A 20,453-nucleotide genomic window follows, 5' to 3' on the forward strand; every position below is an offset into this window, starting at 1 on the left:
TGACTACACAATTTGCACCATAGAGAGGTGAGGGGGTCTATGGGGGGGGAAATCGGGGGGCCCGGTCACACTTCATTGACATCTAGGGGAGGGGGGTGCCCTTAATTCTTATGTAAATACAGGCGTTTTTGCGCACGCCAAATCGCATGGTGCCGCAGCAACACTGGGTTTGGTGAAGCATTATTTAAAAAAAAAAAAAAAAAAAGCCTCTCGGACTTCTTTCCTGCAGGCAGGGCGGCCCATTGAAACGGACCGGCTGCCCCAAACGCGACATGCGGGGAATGCGCGTAAAAACGCACACCAGACGCGCAGCAATGTCCCCTGCCCGCCTTCGAAAAAAAAAATCTTAAGCGGACCCTCCAATTCTCCATGCCCCCGGGACCCCAATGCCGCTGCAAGGCCTGCAGAGTGGTAACCACTTAGCCGGCCCGGGGGCGGAAGGCTCGCATTACCAACGTTGAGCCTTAGAGGAAAGCGTCGGCCATTTTGCACCAAGCGAGCCTCGCGGTCGTTTCCTTTCCGGGGTGCGGATTCCCGTTTAACCCCTCGCTGGGCGCCCCCCCCCCCTGCCTTGGACTGCCAGCGCATGGAGCATTAGGCACCAGAACGGGAGACATTATGAGATCAGCGGGTGGGTGCAGCTGGCATTTCGCAGGCAGAAAATCCGAACTAACAGCGGTGAAAGTGGAAGTAATGGGCCGCGGCATTGCCTTCCCGTCACAGGACTAATGACGACCTTTCCAGTCCCCCCTCCCCCCATCCTCACCCACACATGGTTCAATCTCCCTAAAAGCTCATTTTCCTAAAAAAAAAAAACACTCCACGTCCGTGCCGTCAGCGACACACTTCAAGGAGGGCGCCGATTCCGATGAATTACCCGCAAATGGAAATATTATGACTTGTCTGGGAAGTAATGGGAGCCGCGCCGGTTGTGGAGTCCGTGTCGTGTTATTATTATCATGTTTAGTTACAAATCATTCTCATTATTTACACGTTTTCATGACTACTTCAGATGGAAAGTCTCCCGCTAGAGTGGCGATCTTCACACTGCGACCCAGGGGCCACATCCGGCCCTTTGCTTGTCCTTATCCTCCCACTGACACCAATGATGGGGCACTATTCCTCCCACTGACACCAACGATGGGGTACTATTCCTCCCACTGACACCAACGATGGGGCACTATTCCTCCCACCGACACCAATGATGGGGCACTATTCCTCCCACCGACACCAACGATGGGGCACTATTCCTCCCACCGACACCAATGATGGGGCACTATTCCTCTCACTGACACCAACGATGGGGCACTATTCCTCCCACTGACACCAATGATGGGGCACTATTCCTCCCACTGATACCAATGATGGGGCACTATTCCTCCCACTGATACCAATGATGGGGCACTATTCCTCCCGCTGACACCAATGATGGGGCACTATTCCTCCCACTGACACAAGTGATGGGGCACTATTCCTCCCACTGACACCAGTGATGGGGCACTATTCCTCCCACTGACACCAACGATGGGGCACTATTCTTCCTACTGACCTCAATGATGGAGCACTATTCCTCCTACTGATACCAATGATGGGGCACTATTCCTCCCGCTGACACCAATGATGGGGCACTATTCCTCCCACTGACACAAGTGATGGGGCACTATTCCTCCCACTGACACCAGTGATGGGGCACTATTCCTCCCACTGACACCAACGATGGGGCACTATTCTTCCTACTGACCTCAATGATGGAGCACTATTCCTCCCACTGACACCAATGATGGGGCACTATTCCTCCTACTGATACCAATGATGGGGCACTATTCCTCCCACTGATACCAATAATGGGGCACTATTCCTCCCACTGATACTAATGATGGGGCACTATTCCTCCCACTGATACCAATGATGGGTCACTATTCCTCCCAATGATACCAATTATGGGGCACTATTCCTCCCACTGATACCAATGATGGGGCACTATTCCTCCCACTGATACCAATAATGGGGCACTATTCCTCCCACTGATACTAATGATGGGGCACTATTCCTCCCACTGATACCAATGATGGGTCACTATTCCTCCCACTGATACCAATGATGGGGCACTATTCCTTCCACTGATACCAATGATGGGGCATTATTCCTCCCACTGACACCAGTGATGGGGCACTATTCCTCCCACTGACACCAATGATGGGGCACTATTCCTCCCACTGATACCAATGATGGGGCACTATTCCTCCCACTGATACCAATGATGGGGCACTATTCCTCCCGCTGACACCAATGATGGGGCACTATTCCTCCCACTGACACAAGTGATGGGGCACTATTCCTCCCACTGACACCAGTGATGGGGCACTATTCCTCCCACTGACACCAACGATGGGGCACTATTCTTCCTACTGACCTCAATGATGGAGCACTATTCCTCCTACTGATACCAATGATGGGGCACTATTCCTCCCACTGATACCAATAATGGGGCACTATTCCTCCCACTGATACTAATGATGGGGCACTATTCCTCCCACTGATACCAATGATGGGTCACTATTCCTCCCAATGATACCAATTATGGGGCACTATTCCTCCCACTGATACCAATGATGGGGCACTATTCCTCCCACTGATACCAATAATGGGGCACTATTCCTCCCACTGATACTAATGATGGGGCACTATTCCTCCCACTGATACCAATGATGGGGCACTATTCCTTCCACTGATACCAATGATGGGGCATTATTCCTCCCACTGACACCAGTGATGGGGCACTATTCCTCCCACTGATACCAATGATGGGTCACTATTCCTCCCACTGATACCAATGATGGGGCACTATTCCTTCCACTGATACCAATGATGGGGCATTATTCCTCCCACTGACACCAGTGATGGGGCACTATTCCTCCCACTGACACCAGTGATGGGGCACTATTCCTCCCACTGACACCAATGATTGGGCACTATTTCTCCCAATGATGGGGCACTATTCCTCCCACTGACACAAGTGATGGGGCACTATTCCTCCCACTGACACCAGTGATGGGGCACTATTCTTCCTACTGACACCAATGATTGGGCACTATTTCTCCCAATGATACCAATGATGGGGCACTATTCCTGCCAATGACACCAATGTCTGCCCCCCTAAAGTCTAAAAGACAGTAAACCGGCCCTTTGTTTAGAAAGTTTGGAGACCCCCAATCTAGAGGATGACTGTATAACAGGCTTCACATTATACACGCCTCTTAGCCCTTGTACACACGGTCGGAGATTCCGTCGGAATGTTTCCTATTCCTAATTTAGGGGGGGGGGCTTATATATTCACGGTTGATTGTGGGCATGCACAGAGCCATCAGTCGCCCCCCCCCCCCCCCCTATACATAACATGTCAGCGCTCGGAGTCTAAACAGCGGTGACCCTGGTTAGTCCTTGGGTGACAGACCACCTAGGAGAGCCAGGTGCTGTAGGCTTTTTGTTTTTTGACCAAGGCACCAGCTTTTCAGACACAACTTGAAGAAGGTTGAGGGCTCAAGTGGCAGTTGTCCACGGCCACATCACCCTAAATGTGTTTGTAAGCAGGGCTGGGCCTGGTTAGCATTTAGATGGGTGAACCCTTGGGAATACCAGGTGCTGTAGGCTTTTTTGTTTTCAAAAGCCTATGTCAAGGGCAGTATTTAGACTCCTTGCCTTATGGCTGTGATTTCATGACAGCTACCCTATGAGAGTGCTAGTCTGACTTTTGTCATTTCTGCTGTTGACCCAGATTTCCCGACTCTGCCTGTTCCTGACTATGCTTGCGTGCCACCTGCCTTGATATCTGCCTGGAGACCGACTGTTCTTGCCTGCCACCTGTCTCAACTTCTGCCTGGAAAGTTGGCTATCTTTGTCTGCTTCGATCTCTGCCTGAAAACCGACTATCCTTTCCTTCTGACTGACTCAACTTCTGCCTGAAAACCAGCTATTCTTGGCTGCTGCCTGCTTTGACCTCTGTCTAAACACTGACTATCCTTACCAGTTACTTGTTTTGACCTCTTCCTGAAAACTGACTATCCTTGCCTGCTACCTGCCACGACCCCTACCTGAAAACTGACTATGCTTGCCTTCTATCTACCACAACCTCTACCTGAAAACTGACTATCCTTGCCTGCTACCTACCACGACCCCTACCTGAAAACTGACTATGCTTGCCTTCTATCTACCACAACCTCTACCTGAAAACTGACTATACTTGCCTGCTACCTACCACGACCCCTACCTGAAAACTGACTATGCTTGCCTTCTACCTACCACGACCCCTACCTGAAAACTGACTATCCTTGCCTTCTATCTACCACAACCTCTACCTGAAAACTGACTATCCTTGCCTGCTACCTACCACGACCCCTACCTGAAAAAAGGGACTATCCTTGCTTGCTACCTGCCACGACCACTACCAAAAAACTGAATATCCTTGCCCTCTACCTGCCATGAACCCTACCTGAAAACTTACTATCCTTGCCTTCTATCTACCACAACCGCTACCTGAAAACTGACTATCCTTGCCTGCTACCTGCCACGACCCCTACCTGAAAAAAGGACTATCCTTGCTTGCTACCTGCCACGACCCCTACCTGAAAACTGACTATCCTTGCCTGCTGTCTGCTTTAACATCTACCTCAAAACTGGCTATTCTTGCCTGCCGCTTGCCTTGACCTCTGCCTGAACATTGACTATCCTTGACTGTTACCTGCTTCTACCTCTTTTTGAGAACTGACGATCTTTGTCTGGCTCTTGCCTGGACCTCTGCCTGAAAACTGACTATCCTTACTTCCACCTACCTTGACCTCTGCCTAGAAATGCCTAGAATCCTTGCCTGCCACTTGCTTCAACTTTGGCCTGAAAACTGACTATCCTTACCTGCCACCTGTCTCAACCCATGGCTTGAAACTTGACTATCCTTTCCTGCTGCCTGCTTCAACTTTCGCCTAAAACTGTCGACCCCTCGCTTTCTGCCTGCCTGGAGCCCTGTTTAAAAATGTAAGTATCCTTTCCTGGCGCCTACATTGACCCCTGCCTAAAAACAGACTATCCTTACCTGACGGCTGCTTCAGCCTCTTCCTGAAAACTGACTATCCCTGCCTGGAAATTTGACAATCTATGTCTACCACCTGCCTTGACCTCTTTCTGAAAACCAAATATCCTTGCCTGCATCAACCTGAAAACTGACTATCCTTACATGCCTTGACCTCCACCTCAAAACTTGACTATCCTTACCTGCCTTGAGATTCACCACAAAACTTGACTATCCTTACCCGCCTTGATCTCCACCTCAAAACTTGACTATCCTTACCCGCCTTGACCTCCACCTCAAAACTTGACTATCCTTACCCGCCTTGACCTCCACCTCAAAACTTGACTATCCTTACCTGCCTTGACCTCCACCTCAAAACTTGACTATCCTTACCTGTCTTGACCTTCACCTCAAAACTTGACTATCCTTACCTGCCTTGACCTCCACCTCAAAACTTGAATATCCTTGCCTGTCTTGACCTTCACCTCAAAACTTGACTATCTACCTGCCTTGACGATCACCTCAAAACTTGACTATCCTTACCTGTCTTGACCTTCACCTAAAACTTGAATATCCTTGCATGCTGCCTGCCTCAACCTCTGCCTGAACCTGACTATCCCGCTTGCCTCATTCTGTGTTCTCATTGTAGCCTGCCTATTCCACTGTCCACTGGTGGGTGCGATCCTGGTGGCATCTCAAAGCAGAGCAGCCCAGTGGCCATAATACCTTTGGGGGGGGGGGGTGCTCTGGGGAAGACCAAGGTACCACTGCACTCAGGTGCACCGGCGCCACCTATCAGTGGTAAACCCATAACAACCAAACACAATCCACCATTTCAGTCTATGGAGACCAGGGTTGGCCATAAACATAGCAATCCATGATTGATCTAGATATGAGCAACCACAACCAAAGCCATTCATCATGGATTCAATATTGATTCTCAACAAATATCACTGTTGATTGCTAATACAATCTAACGGTTATAAAAATGTAAAAGATCGTTTTGATAATGAACGTTTCAGTAAATCGATCTGTATAGGATCAATTCTCCATAACGCACATGGTTATTTGCTCAAAGTGATCAGAAGTGAAGGACAAAATTTCCGACAAGTCATAAAACGAGAGCGGCGGTGGAGCCAAGTTCAATCGAGAGCTCCCAGATCGATCGAACGGAGGGTCTTAGGTTTGCAGTATTTGATTTGATGAGATTACTCTCATCGAATGAATGGCGGAAGGATTGTATTAATGCATTGAGCTAATAATGATAATTATACAAACACTATCGATTTTCTGAGGGAACGGCTGAGGTCTTCTTATGGCTAAAGTAGGTGCAAACCCTAATTAACCAGACCACGCCTTTCCACGTTGTATGACAGGGTCACGTTACGAGCCGGGGATTACGTTACCTGCGTCCTCCATTGACAGAAAGTTCTTGGAAATGGAGACTTTATCTTCCGCGCTCTGGCCCACTCCACCAACCCTCGCCAGCCCTTCATGGGGAAGCTAATGTCGCTGGGATTGGTCGCCTGGCGCTTGTAGATGCTCAATACTGTACGAAAAAAATAAATAAAAATTGCCAGTCAGATCAGGGAGCTTTCAGAATGCATCCGGTTTGTTTGAATATATATATATAACAGCTCTTTTGATGGACCCTTGTTCAGCTTTTGGACACTTTTCAGTAGGCTTCTCACAGGGCTTCCTGACAGTGCTAAAGTATAAAAAAAAATTTTTTTCCAGATACACTCAAATTTATATTGTACACTGCTAGTTAAACACGCTGAAAGCAATATATTCTTCCAATAATTCTCTGCAAAACATACATCAGGTTGTTGGTGGAGAATTCTGCACAGTGCTGTCAGCGGGGCCGTCTTTAAGGGGCAGCTGCCCTGGGCCCTGCCATTGTTGTGGGGCCCAAAGCAGCTGCCTCATACTTGCCAAAAATCCCCAGTTTAAAATTCCCTTGTTCTTTTGAAGTTTTAGTCCTGTGCTGTGTCCCGATATCTCAGTGTGAAGTGCTGCTACTAATGCTGCCCAGCTCTGCCTCATTGTTGTGTACAGATGACTCACCTGCAGACCCTGTGTTTACATGTAAATAACTGGCATTCATATGTAAATAGCAGTGGCCGGTGGCATTGATATGTAAATAAAGGAGGCATTCATATGTATATCATGCCCTCTGCAGTGAAGAGATTATGTGCCTGTAACCCCTAGCAGCCAATCAATGAGCAGTAATACTGTACAGTAATCTTTAGAAACCAATCAACAAGCAGAATTCATGTGCTGTAACCTCTAGCAAACTAATCAGTGAGCCGTAATGTGTGCTGTAACCTTAAGCACCAGTCAGTAAGCAGTAATGATATGCTGTAACCTCTGGCAACAATCGCAATTGCTGCCTGATCTGATACAGTAAAATTTTAAGTCTAGCTGCTATTTATTGTATGTCTCAAGAGAAGTGAGAGTGAAATTGCATGGGGGGGGGGGCTCAAGAAATGTTTTGCCCAGGGTCCAATCAACATTAAAGACGACCCTGGCTGTCAGTCTGACATGTTGCAGGCACTTGGGGCTTTGCAGGAAGCTTACCGGAGAAGCAGAGCACAGGGAAGACATTCAGCAGTAAGAGGATGATCATTATAAACCATTGAGCAGAGAGGTGGCTGAACAGATGGTCTTCGGGCCAAATGTGCGTGTTTCTTTGTTTAAAATAAACCCATTGTTTTACATTTACACTATATGGCCAGATATTTGGGGGCACTGGACCCATCGCACCTATACGAGATTGTTGGACATTTCCTTCCAAAACCATGGACATTATTATAGAGCTTGGGTCATATAGGTAGGTATGATGGTCACGTGACCTTGAACTTTTGGCCAAATAGTGGCTGTGATGGTTAGGTGTCTTCATATGTTTGGCCATATGGGCAGGTATGAGGGTCGAGTGACGTCATCCCTTTGGACATACAGGCAGGTGTGGTAGACAGATGGCCACAGACTTTTGGCAATATAAGTAGGGGTGATGGGTAGGTAACCTCCTCACAGTTCTGATAGTAGGTTTGATGGTCTGGTTGGTGACCTCAAACTTTTGGCCATATAGGTAGGCGTGATTATAAGATGACCTCTTAGTTTTGACCATATAGTAGGTTTGATGATCTGGTCACTGACCCTAAACCTTTGGCCATATGGGTAGGTGTTATGGTCAGATGACCTCATACTTTTGGCCATATAGGTAGATGTGATGGTTAGATGACCTCATAGTTTTGGCCATATAGTAGGTTTGATGGTCTGGTTGGTGACTTCAAACTTTTGGCCATATAGGCAGGTGTAATGGTCAGATGACCTCATACCTTTGGCCATATAGGAAAGTGCGACAGGTTGGTGACCTCATATTTTTGGCCTACTGGTTTAATGGTCTGGTCAGTGACCTAAAACTTTTGGCCATATACTGTAGGTAGGTGTGACGTTCAGGTGACCTCATCATTTTGGCCATATAAGTAGGTGTGATGGGTAGATGACCTCATCGTTTTGGCCATATAGTTAGGTGTGATGGTTGGGTGACCTCCTACATTTGGTCATATAGGTAGGTGTGATGGTTAGGTGACCTCAGAGTTTTGGTCACATAGGTAGGTGACCTCATTCTTTTGGCCATATACGTAGATGTGATGTTCCTGGTGGGATGCTGGTGAAAGGAAATAGGACAGGCCTCTGTGTGGGATCTTGGTGATAGGACATAGGACAGGCCTCTGTGTGGGATCTTGGTGATAGGACATAGGACAGGCCTCTGTGTGGGATCTTGGTGATAGGACATAGGACAGGCCTCTGTGTGGGATCTTGGTGATAGGACATAGGACAGGCCTCTGTGTGGGATCTTGGTGATAGGACATAGGACAGACCTCTGTGTGGAGTCTTGGTGATAGGACATAGGACAAACCTCTATGTGGGATCTTGGTGATAGGACATAAGGCAGACCTTTATGTGGGATCCTGGTGATGGGACATAGGACAGACCTCTGCGTGGAGTCTTGGTAATAGGACAGACCTTGCTGCGGGATCCTGGTGATAGGACATAGGACAGACCTCGGTGTGGGATCCTGGTAAAAGGACATAGGACAGACCTCTATGTGGAATCTCGGTGATAGGACATAGGACAGACCTCCGTGTAGGATCTTGGTGATAGGACATAGGGCAGACCTCCGTGTAGGATCTTGGTGAGAGGACATAGGGCAGACCTTGGTGTGGGATCTTGGTGATAGGACATAGGAGAGACCTTGGTGAGGGATCCTGGTGATAGGACATTATACAGACCTTTATGGGGGATTCTGGCAATAGGACAGACCTCTGTGTAGGATCCTGGTGATAGAACATAGGACAGACTTCTATATGGGATTTTGGCAATAGGACATAAGACAGACCTCAGTGTGGAGTCTTGGTGATAGGACATAGGACTGACCTTGGTGTGGGATCCTAGTAATAGGACATAGGACAGACCTTGGTGTGGGATCCTAGTAATAGGACATAGGACAGACCTTGGTGTGGGATCCTAGTAATAGGACATAGGACAGACCTTGGTGAGGGATCCTAGTAATAGGACATAGGACAGACCTTGGTGTGGGATCCTAGTAATAGGACATAGGACTGACCTTGGTGTGGGATCCTAGTAATAGGACATAGGACAGACCTTGGTGTGGGATCCTAGTAATAGGACATAGGACAGACCTTGGTGAGGGATCCTAGTGATAGGACATAATACAGACCTCTATGGGGGATTATGGCAATAGGACATAGGACAGACCTCTATGTGGAATCTCGGTGATAGGACATAATACAGATCTCTATGTGGTATTTTGGCAATAAGGCATAGGACAGACCTCAGTGTGGAGTCTTAGTGATAGGACATAGGACAGACCTCAGTGTGGAGTCTTAGTGATAGGACATAGGACAGACCTCAGTGTGGAGTCTTGGTGATAGGACATAGGACAGACCTCTGTGTGAGATTCTGGTGATAGGACATAGGACAGACCTCAGTGTGGAGTCTTGGTGATAGGACATAGGACAGACCTCTGTGTGAGATTCTGGTGATAGGACATAGGACAGACCTCTGTGTGGAGTCTTGGTGATAGGACATAGGACAGACCTTGATGAGGGATCCTGGTGATAGGACATAATACAGACCTCTATGGGGGATTATGGCAATAGGACATAGGACAGACCTCTATGTGGAATCTCGGTGATAGGACATAGGGCAGACCTCTATGTGGAATCTCGGTGATAGGACATAGGGCAGACCTCTATGTGGAATCTTGGTGATAGGACATAGGACAGACCTCTATGGGGGATTATGGCAATAGGACATAGGACAGACCTCTATGGGGAATCTTGGTGATAGGACATAGGATAGACCTCTATGTGGAATCTCGGTGATAGGACATAGGGCAGACCTCTATGGGGAATCTTGGTGATAGGACATAGGACAGACCTCTATGTGGAATCTTGGTGATAGGACATAGGACAGACCTCTATGGGGGATTATGGCAATAGGACATAGGACAGACCTCTATGTGGAATCTCGGTGATAGGACATAGGGCAGACCTCTATGGGGAATCTTGGTGATAGGACATAGGACAGACCTCTATGTGGAATCTCGGTGATAGGACATAGGGCAGACCTCTATGTGGGATCTTGGTGATAGGACATAGGACAGACCTCTATGTGGAATCTTGGTGATAGGACATAGGACAGACCTCTATGTGGAATCTTGGTGATAGGACATAGGACAGACCTCTATGTGGAATCTCGGTGATAGGACATAGGACAGACCTCTATGTGGAATCTCGGTGATAGGACATAGGACAGACCTCTATATGGAATCTCGGTGATAGGACATAGGACAGACCTCTATGTGGAATCTCGGTGATAGGACATAGGACAGACCTCTATGTGGAATCTTGGTGATAGGACATGGGGCAGACTTCTATGTGGAATCTCGGTGATAGGACATAGGACAGACCTCTATGTGGAATCTCGGTGATAGGACATAGGACAGACCTCTATATGGAATCTCGGTGATAGGACATAGGACAGACCTCTATATGGAATCTCGGTGATAGGACATAGGACAGACCTCTATGTGGAATCTCGGTGATAGGACATAGGACAGACCTCTATGTGGAATCTTGGTGATAGGACATAGGGCAGACTTCTATGTGGAATCTCGGTGATAGGACATAGGGCAGACCTCTATGTGGAATCTCGGTGATAGGACATAGGACAGACCTCTATGTGGAATCTTGGTGATAGGACATAGGGCAGACTTCTATGTGGAATCTTGGTGATAGGACATAGGACAGACCTCTATGGGGGATTATGGCAATAGGACATAGGACAGACCTCTATGGGGAATCTTGGTGATAGGACATAGGATAGACCTCTATGTGGAATCTCGGTGATAGGACATAGGGCAGACCTCTATGGGGAATCTTGGTGATAGGACATAGGACAGACCTCTATGTGGAATCTTGGTGATAGGACATAGGACAGACCTCTATGGGGGATTATGGCAATAGGACATAGGACAGACCTCTATGTGGAATCTCGGTGATAGGACATAGGGCAGACCTCTATGGGGAATCTTGGTGATAGGACATAGGACAGACCTCTATGTGGAATCTCGGTGATAGGACATAGGGCAGACCTCTATGTGGGATCTTGGTGATAGGACATAGGACAGACCTCTATGTGGAATCTTGGTGATAGGACATAGGACAGACCTCTATGTGGAATCTTGGTGATAGGACATAGGACAGACCTCTATGTGGAATCTCGGTGATAGGACATAGGACAGACCTCTATGTGGAATCTCGGTGATAGGACATAGGACAGACCTCTATATGGAATCTCGGTGATAGGACATAGGACAGACCTCTATGTGGAATCTCGGTGATAGGACATAGGACAGACCTCTATGTGGAATCTCGGTGATAGGACATAGGACAGACCTCTATGTGGAATCTTGGTGATAGGACATAGGGCAGACTTCTATGTGGAATCTTGGTGATAGGACATAGGGCAGACCTCTATGTGGAATCTCGGTGATAGGACATAGGACAGACCTCTATGTGGAATCTTGGTGATAGGACATAGGGCAGACTTCTATGTGGAATCTTGGTGATAGGACATAGGGCAGACCTCTATGTGGAATCTCGGTGATAGGACATAGGGCAGACCTCTATGTGGAATCTTGGTGATAGGACATAGGACAGACCTCTATGTGGAATCTTGGTGATAGGACATAGGGCAGACCTCTATGTGGAATCTCGGTGATAGGACATAGGGCAGACCTCTATGTGGAATCTCGGTGATAGGACATAGGGCAGACCTCTATGTGGAATCTCGGTGATAGGACATAGGACAGACCTCTATGTGGAATCTCGGTGATAGGACATAGGACAGACCTCTATGGGGGATTATGGCAATAGGACATAGGACAGACCTCTATGTGGAATCTTGGTGATAGGACATAGGGCAGACCTCTATGTGGAATCTCGGTGATAGGACATAGGGCAGACCTCTATGTGGAATCTCGGTGATAGGACATAGGACAGACCTCTATGGGGGATTATGGCAATAGGACATAGGACAGACCTCTATGGGGAATCTCGGTGATAGGACATAGGACAGACCTCTATGGGGGATTATGGCAATAGGACATAGGACAGACCTCTATGTGGAATCTTGGTGATAGGACATAGGGCAGACCTCTATGTGGAATCTCGGTGATAGGACATAGGGCAGACCTCTATGTGGAATCTCGGTGATAGGACATAGGACAGACCTCTATGGGGGATTATGGCAATAGGACATAGGACAGACCTCTATGTGGAATCTTGGTGATAGGACATAGGACAGACCTCTATGGGGGATTATGGCAATAGGACATAGGACAGACCTCTATGGGGAATCTCGGTGATAGGACATAGGACAGACCTCTATGTGGAATCTTGGTGATAGGACATAGGACAGACCTCTATGTGGAATCTTGGTGATAGGACATAGGGCAGACCTCGGCATGGGATTTTATTACCCATTTTATTCTGATAAAGGAAAATAGCGATGACAACATTGTCACACAATAGAGATGATTGGGGCACATCTGTGGAGCAGCAGGCAGAGGTCGGTGTAGATGGAGTGTATGAATGCAGTCATCTCCATTACACAGAACTGCTGAGCAGGCTGCCGGCGCGGGGGATATCCAGAATACATAAGCAGCCGACAAGCAGCCACTGCAACCTAGTGGCTGAACAGAGGGATGGAGGAAGAACGCCGCTCTGCACAAGATAATGGAACACAACCACGCCGATCACTCTGTGCATGTCCCGACAGATGGAGGAGACACATGAGATTCTCTGATTAATATCGTACTAACATATCGTACTTTATTTTGTTCTAAAATTGACAAATAAATTGACAAAAATATTCCTTTGCCAATAATAATTCTGGGACTCCCACCCCCTGCTTCCCTAATCACAGAGGCTGACGGCAAATTCCAGGCATCCCCAGCAATGCCGTTAGGTGCACTCACTGGGGCTGATTTACTAAAGGCAAAAAGGCTGTTCACGTTGCAAGGGGATTTTTCCCAGAGCTTAGTAAATGACTTCTATCACCCAATCACATGCAAGCAAAAATATTATATACACACAGTATCTCCCAAAAGTAAGTACACCCCTCAGTCACATTTGTGTAAATCTTTTCTTCTCTCTTTTCATGTGACAACACTGAAGAAATGACACTTGTCTACAATGTAAAGTAGTGAGTGTACAGCTTGTATAACAGTGTAAATTTCCTGTACCCTCAAAATAACTCAACACACAGCCATTAATGTCTAAACCGCTGGCAACAAAAGTCAGTACACCCCCTAAGTGAAAATCTCCAAATTGGGCCCAATTAGCCATTTTCCCTCCCCGGTGTCATGTGACTCATTAGTGTTCCAAGGTCTCAGGTGTGAATGGGGAGCAGGTGTGTTAAATTTGGTGTTATCGCTCTCACTCTCTCATACTGGTCACTGGAAGTACAACATGGCGCCTCATGGCAAAGAACTCTCTGAGGATCTGATATAAGAATTGTTGCTCAACATAAAGATGGCCTAGGCTATAAGAAGATTGCCGAGACCCTGAAACTGAGCTGTAGCGCGGTGGCCAAGACCATACAGCAGTATAACAGGACAGGTTTCCCTCAGAACAGGCCTCGCCATGGTCCACCAAAGAAGTTGAGGTCACGTGCTCAGCGTCATATCCAGAGGTTGTCTTTGGAAAAATAGACGTATGAGTGCTGCCAGCATTGCTGCAGAGGTTGTAGGGGTGGGGGGGTCAGCCTGTCAGTGCTCAGACCATACGCCGCACGCTGCATCAAATTGGTCTGCATGGCTGTCATCCCAGAAGGAAGCCTCTTCTAAAGATGATGCACAAGAAAGACCACAAACAGTTTTCTGAAGACAAGCAGACTAAGGAGATGGATTACTGGAACCATGTCCTGTGGTCTGATGAGACCAAGATAAACGTATTTGGTGTCAGATGGTGACAAGCGTGTGTGGGGGCAACCAGGTGAGGAGGACAAAGACAAGTGTGTCTTGTCTACAGTCAAGCATGGTGGTGGGGGTGTCATGGTCTGGGGGCTGCATGAGTGCTGCCGGCACTGGGGGGCTACAGATCATTGAGGGGACCATGAATGCCAACATGTACTGTGACATACTGAAGCAGAGCATGATCCCCTCCCTACAGAGACTGGACCGCAGGGCAGTATTCCAACATGATAACCACCCCAAACACACCTCCAACACCACCACTGCCTTGCTAAAGAAGCTGAGGGTAAAGGTGATGGACTGGCCAAGCATGTCTCCAGACCTAAACCCTATTGATCATCTGTGGGGCATCCTCAGACGGAAGGTGGAGGAGCGCAAGGTCTCCAACATCCACCAGCTCTGTGATGTCATCATGGGGGAGGGGAAGAGGACTCCAGTGGTGACCTGTGAAGCTCTGGTGACCTCCATGACCAAGAGGGTGAAGGCAGTGCTGGAAAATAATGGCGGCCACACAAAATATTGACTCTTTGGGCCCAATTTGGACATTTTCACTTAGGGGTGTACTGACTTTTGTTGCCAGCGGTTTAGACATTAATGGCTGTGTGTTGAGTTATTTTGAGGGGACAGGAAATTTACACTGTTATACAAGCTGTACACTCACTACTTTACATTGTAGACAAGTGTCATTTCTTCAGTGTTGTCACATGAAAAAGAGAGAAGAAAAGATTTACACAAATGTCACTGAGGGGTGTACTTACTTTTGTTATATACTGTATTATATTTGTATTATGGGGGTTACATACCCTTTAAATCCAATGAACCCCTTACCGCTGGTTCTTTAATAATACATAGCACCTGCGACGGCACATGGGCTCCCTGATCATGAGATTGGTTGCCGCAGTGATCATGTGAGTGGGAGCCATTCCTAGTGCCACCTGATAAATGCCTGGCGATCGGGGGGGGGGGGGGGGCTGCCAGTGACCGCGGGGGTCACAGTGCTGGGCGATTCCAACACCAGCCCAACAAATACATGAGACCCGCCACTGTGCTGCCACATGTATGATACGGTCGGCGTTAAGGCGTAAAAGCAGAACTCCAGCCAAATGACCAACAAATATCTAGATTTAACCCCCTGGGGTCACACTGCTGCGACTTGTCATGCGATTTGAGAGTTAAAAAGTTGCATGACAAGTCGCATCCCCATTAATGCAACCGTTCTAATCAGTGTGACTCAAGTCGCTCCAACATATAAAAAGGTTCCTCCGCTACTTTGGTGCGACTTCAACACGAATTGCATTGATTTCCGTTAAAGAAGTCGTATGCAAGCCGCCATGAGGTCGCGCAGGGATGTCAGATTCAAAATCGCACGACTTTGAAGCCACGACAGTGTGAACCCGGGCTTCAGCCCCTCAGGCCCCTTTCACACGCAGATGACCTGAGAGTCGCACGACTTTGAAGGCACGACAGTGTGAACCCGGGCTTCATCCCCTCAGGCCCCTTTCACACGTGGATGACCTGAGAGTCGCACGACTTTGAAGGCACGACAGTGTGAACCCGGGCTTCATCCCCTAAGGCCCCTTTCACACGTGGATGACCTGAGAGTCGCACGACTTTGAAGCCATGACAGAGTGAACCCGGGCTTCAGCCCCTAAGGCCCCTTTCACACGTGGATGACCTGAGAGTCGCACGACTTTGAAGCCACGACAGTGTGAACCCGGGCTTCAGCCCCTAAGGCCCCTTTCACATGTGGATGACCTGAGAGTCGCACGACTTTGAAGCCATGACAGAGTGAACCCGGGCTTCAGCCCCTAAGGCCCCTTTCACATGTGGATGACCTGAGAGTCGCACGACTTTGAAGCCATGACAGAGTGAACCCGGGCTTCAGCCCCTAAGGCCCCTTTCACACGTGGATGACCTGAGAGTCGCACGACTTTGAAGCCACGACAGTGTGAACCCGGGCTTCAGCCCCTAAGGCCCCTTTCACACGTGGATGACCTGAGAGTCGCACGACTTTGAAGCCACGACAGTGTGAACCCGGGCTTCAGCCCCTAAGGCCCCTTTCACATGTGGATGGCCTGAGAGTCGCACGACTTTGAAGCCACGACAGTGTGAACCCGGGCTTCAGCCCCTAAGGCCCCTTTCACATGTGGATGGCCTGAGAGTCGCACGACTTTGAAGACACGACAGTGTGAACCCGGGCTTCAGCCCCTAAGGCCCCTTTCACATGTGGATGACCTGAGAGTCGCACGACTTTGAAGCCACAACAGTGTGAACCCGGGCTTCAGCCCCTAAGGCCCCTTTCACATGTGGATGACCTGAGAGTCGCACGACTTTGAAGCCACGACAGTGTGAACCCGGGCTTCAGCCCCTAAGGCCCCTTTCACATGTGGATGACCTGAGAGTCGCACGACTTTGAAGCCACAACAGTGTGAACCCGGGCTTCAGCCCCTAAGGCCCCTTTCACACGTGGATGACCTGAGAGTCGCACGACTTTGAAGCCACGACAGTGTGAACCCGGGCTTCAGCCCCTAAGGCCCCTTTCACACACAGGTGACCTTAGAGTCGCACGACTTGCAGCAATGCCTGTGTAATGTTCAGGTCTGTGGACCTCAAGTCGCATCAAAGTCGGACCAAAGTGGTGCCGGAACTACTGTGAAGTCGCTGCGACTTGAATTCGCACAGATAACAGAACTTATTGGAAATCATGGGGGGGGGGGGGGTACAGCTCGACTTTGCAGTCCCAAGTCGCAGGAAAAGTCGCACAAGTGGGAAAGGGGCCTATTTTTGTTTAGCCCCTCCTGTGGCAGCGCTATTCACGGTGTCCGTTGTCACCTCTTCATTCAGCCCCGGCCTGCTGACTGGAACATAAATGAGCATCTTTGTGAGACCCTTTCTCTCCCCTCCCCCCCCCCCCAGGACATGAAACATGTTAGGATCACAGCAGACTCCTTCAGTCAGACTGACGCACAGTGCATTGCTCGATCGCTCTTCTCACACAGAGGATTGTGGAAACTAGGAGTTCTGTCAACATATTTTATTATTTGTAGTATTTATAATGTACGGAAAGTCCTCGGAATAAATACAGAAGAAAGGATGAGAAGGTGATAGTGATCTCCCCAGGAGGGGGGAGGGGGGGGGTGACCGATTGTCTCACTCTGCGCGGATTGTCACTTACCCACGTTGTCTGTCACTTGATAAGAGTCTTTAAAATCTTTCATTCTGAATCCGATGACATCGATGAAATCTTCGATCAGCCTGAAAAGATCTTTAACACTTAGACCGGCCTGCAGAAAAAAAAAACATCAAATATTTAGTAATGTAAAGTAAAAGGAAAAAATAAAATAGATGTATCAATCCGGAATGATACAATTCATAATATTACCAATAATGTTACTACTACTAACCAATAATAATAATAATAATAATAATAATATAATAATAATTAACATTGTAACAATATTATAGCTTCTGCCCTTCTACAGCTATCTCCAGATTAGTGATGGCCGAACGGTTCGCCCGGCGGTCGTTTCGCGGCGAATTTCCGACTTTCGCCGTCCGCGGGTTCGAACGCCTTTTTCCGTCGTTCGCCCCGGCGGACTTACGTGTTTAATGTATACAAGAACTTTAACCTTTCGTGACACGTTTATCATGTGTTACAGGACAACCAATTGAGACATGACAGCTCATGGACACTTGGACATTCCCCCTAACCTATAAATACACCCGATCCGGTGGCCATTTTACATTCTTTCTTCTGTCACTGTAGGGAAAGGATCCTGTGTGGAGTAGGGACAGAGAAAACGCTAGCTATTTGGTACACAAAAGTTCTTTTCAGGACTGGTATAGGTGTTAGGTCAGCAGCCTGAGTTTCTTTTGTCAGTTTAGATAAAGGGACAGAGCGCTGTATGCTGCTATTTTAGGGACAGCTCAGCCAGATTAGTCTTTCTTCATCATCATCATCATCATCATCATTAGCTGTTACTATCAGGTCCACAAAAGAGCTGTTCCAGCTAATCGTTCCAGCCTACTCTTTTTTGCCAATTTGTATAGGGACAGGCAGGAAGCAGTGTGTCAGGCAGTGAGGATAATTTTAAAGACTTGCTGTTACTATTAGTTCCACAAAGGTTCTTTTCAGGACTGGTATCAGTGGTACGGTAATAGGCTTGTACACGTATAATATTCTTTCTTCCAAATATAGAAAGAATATTATACTTGACTGCTGCCCTTCTGCTGCAGTCTGCTAATCATTCACAACTCACTTGTTCCACAAAGCTCTTTATCAGGACTGGTAACTTGGTCTGTCTAGGGTGCTACGGTACATAGGCTTGGGTGCGGTACAGTCTGCTGTTCTGTAAGGACCGCTATCGGTCCACAATACATAGGGTTGCCGTGCACTACTGCTGACCGCTGCCCTATACTGCAGCAGTCCTTCATTGGTATAGGGACTGACGTACAGTCTGCTAATCACTAACACACAACCTGCTTGGTCCACAAAAGTTCTTATAAGGACTGGTAACTTGGTATAGGGTGCTACGGTACATAGGCTTGAGTGCGGTACAGTCTGCTGTTCTGTAAGGACCGCTATCGGTCCACAATACATAGGGTTGCCGTGCACTACTGCTGACCGCTGCCCTATACTGCAGCAGTCCTTCATTGGTATAGGGACTGACGTACAGTCTGCTAATCACTAACACACAACCTGCTTGGTCCACAAAAGTTCTTATAAGGACTGGTAACTTGGTATAGGGTGCTACGGTACATAGGCTTGAGTGCGGTACAGTCTGCTGTTCTGTAAGGACCGCTATCGGTCCACAATACATAGGGTTGCCGTGCACTACTGCTGACCGCTGCCCTATACTGCAGCAGTCCTTCATTGGTATAGGGACTGACGTACAGTCTGCTAATCACTAACACACAACCTGCTTGTTCCACAAAAGTTCTTATAAGGACTGGTAACTTGGTATAGGGTGCTACGGTACATAGGCTTGAGTGCGGTACAGTCTGCTGTTCTGTAAGGACCGCTATCGGTCCACAATAGATAGGGTTGACGTGCACCACTGCTGACCGCTGCCCTATACTGCAGCAGTCCTTCAGCGGTATAGGGACTGACGTACAGTCTGCTAAACACTAATACACAACCTGCTTGGTCCACAAAAGTTCTTATAAGGACTGGTAACTTGGTATAGGGTGCTACGGTACATAGGCTTGAGTGCGGTACAGTCTGCTGTTCTGTAAGGACCGCTATCGGTCCACAATAGATAGGGTTGACGTGCACCACTGCTGACCGCTGCCCTATACTGCAGCAGTCCTTCAGCGGTATAGGGACTGACGTACAGTCTGCTAAACACTAATACACAACCTGCTTGGTCCACAAAAGTTCTTATAAGGACTGGTAACTTGGTATAGGGTGCTACGGTACATAGGCTTGAGTGCGGTACAGTCTGCTGTTCTGTAAGGACCGCTATCGGTCCACAATAGATAGGGTTGACGTGCACCACTGCTGACCGCTGCCCTATACTGCAGCAGTCCTTCAGCGGTATAGGGACTGACGTACAGTCTGCTAAACACTAATACACAACCTGCTTGGTCCACAAAAGTTCTTATAAGGACTGGTAACTTGGTATAGGGTGCTACGGTACATAGGCTTGAGTGCGGTACAGTCTGCTGTTCTGTAAGGACCGCTATCGGTCCACAATACATAGGGTTGCCGTGCACTACTGCTGACCGCTGCCCTATACTGCAGCAGTCCTTCATTGGTATAGGGACTGACGTACAGTCTGCTAATCACTAACACACAACCTGCTTGGTCCACAAAAGTTCTTA

At 48.1% G+C, this 20,453-nt stretch overlaps 1 protein-coding gene across 1 annotated transcript in view; it reads right to left on the minus strand.

Moving 5' to 3' along the window:
• Positions 1-20,453, minus strand: part of ADGRB1 (adhesion G protein-coupled receptor B1) — an 819,205-nt gene that overhangs the window by 317,860 nt on the left and 480,892 nt on the right. Inside the window, 3 exon segments of the mRNA XM_077490484.1 lie at positions 6,469-6,522; positions 6,525-6,611; positions 17,806-17,914. Of these exon segments, the coding sequence (XP_077346610.1) occupies positions 6,469-6,522; positions 6,525-6,611; positions 17,806-17,914 (250 nt within the window).

The sequence above is a fragment of the Lithobates pipiens genome, unplaced genomic scaffold, assembly GCF_037356315.1.
Source record: "Lithobates pipiens isolate NorthernLeopardFrog02 unplaced genomic scaffold, aLitPip1_a1.2 Scaffold_19, whole genome shotgun sequence".
Classification (NCBI taxonomy): Eukaryota; Metazoa; Chordata; class Amphibia; order Anura; family Ranidae; genus Lithobates; species Lithobates pipiens.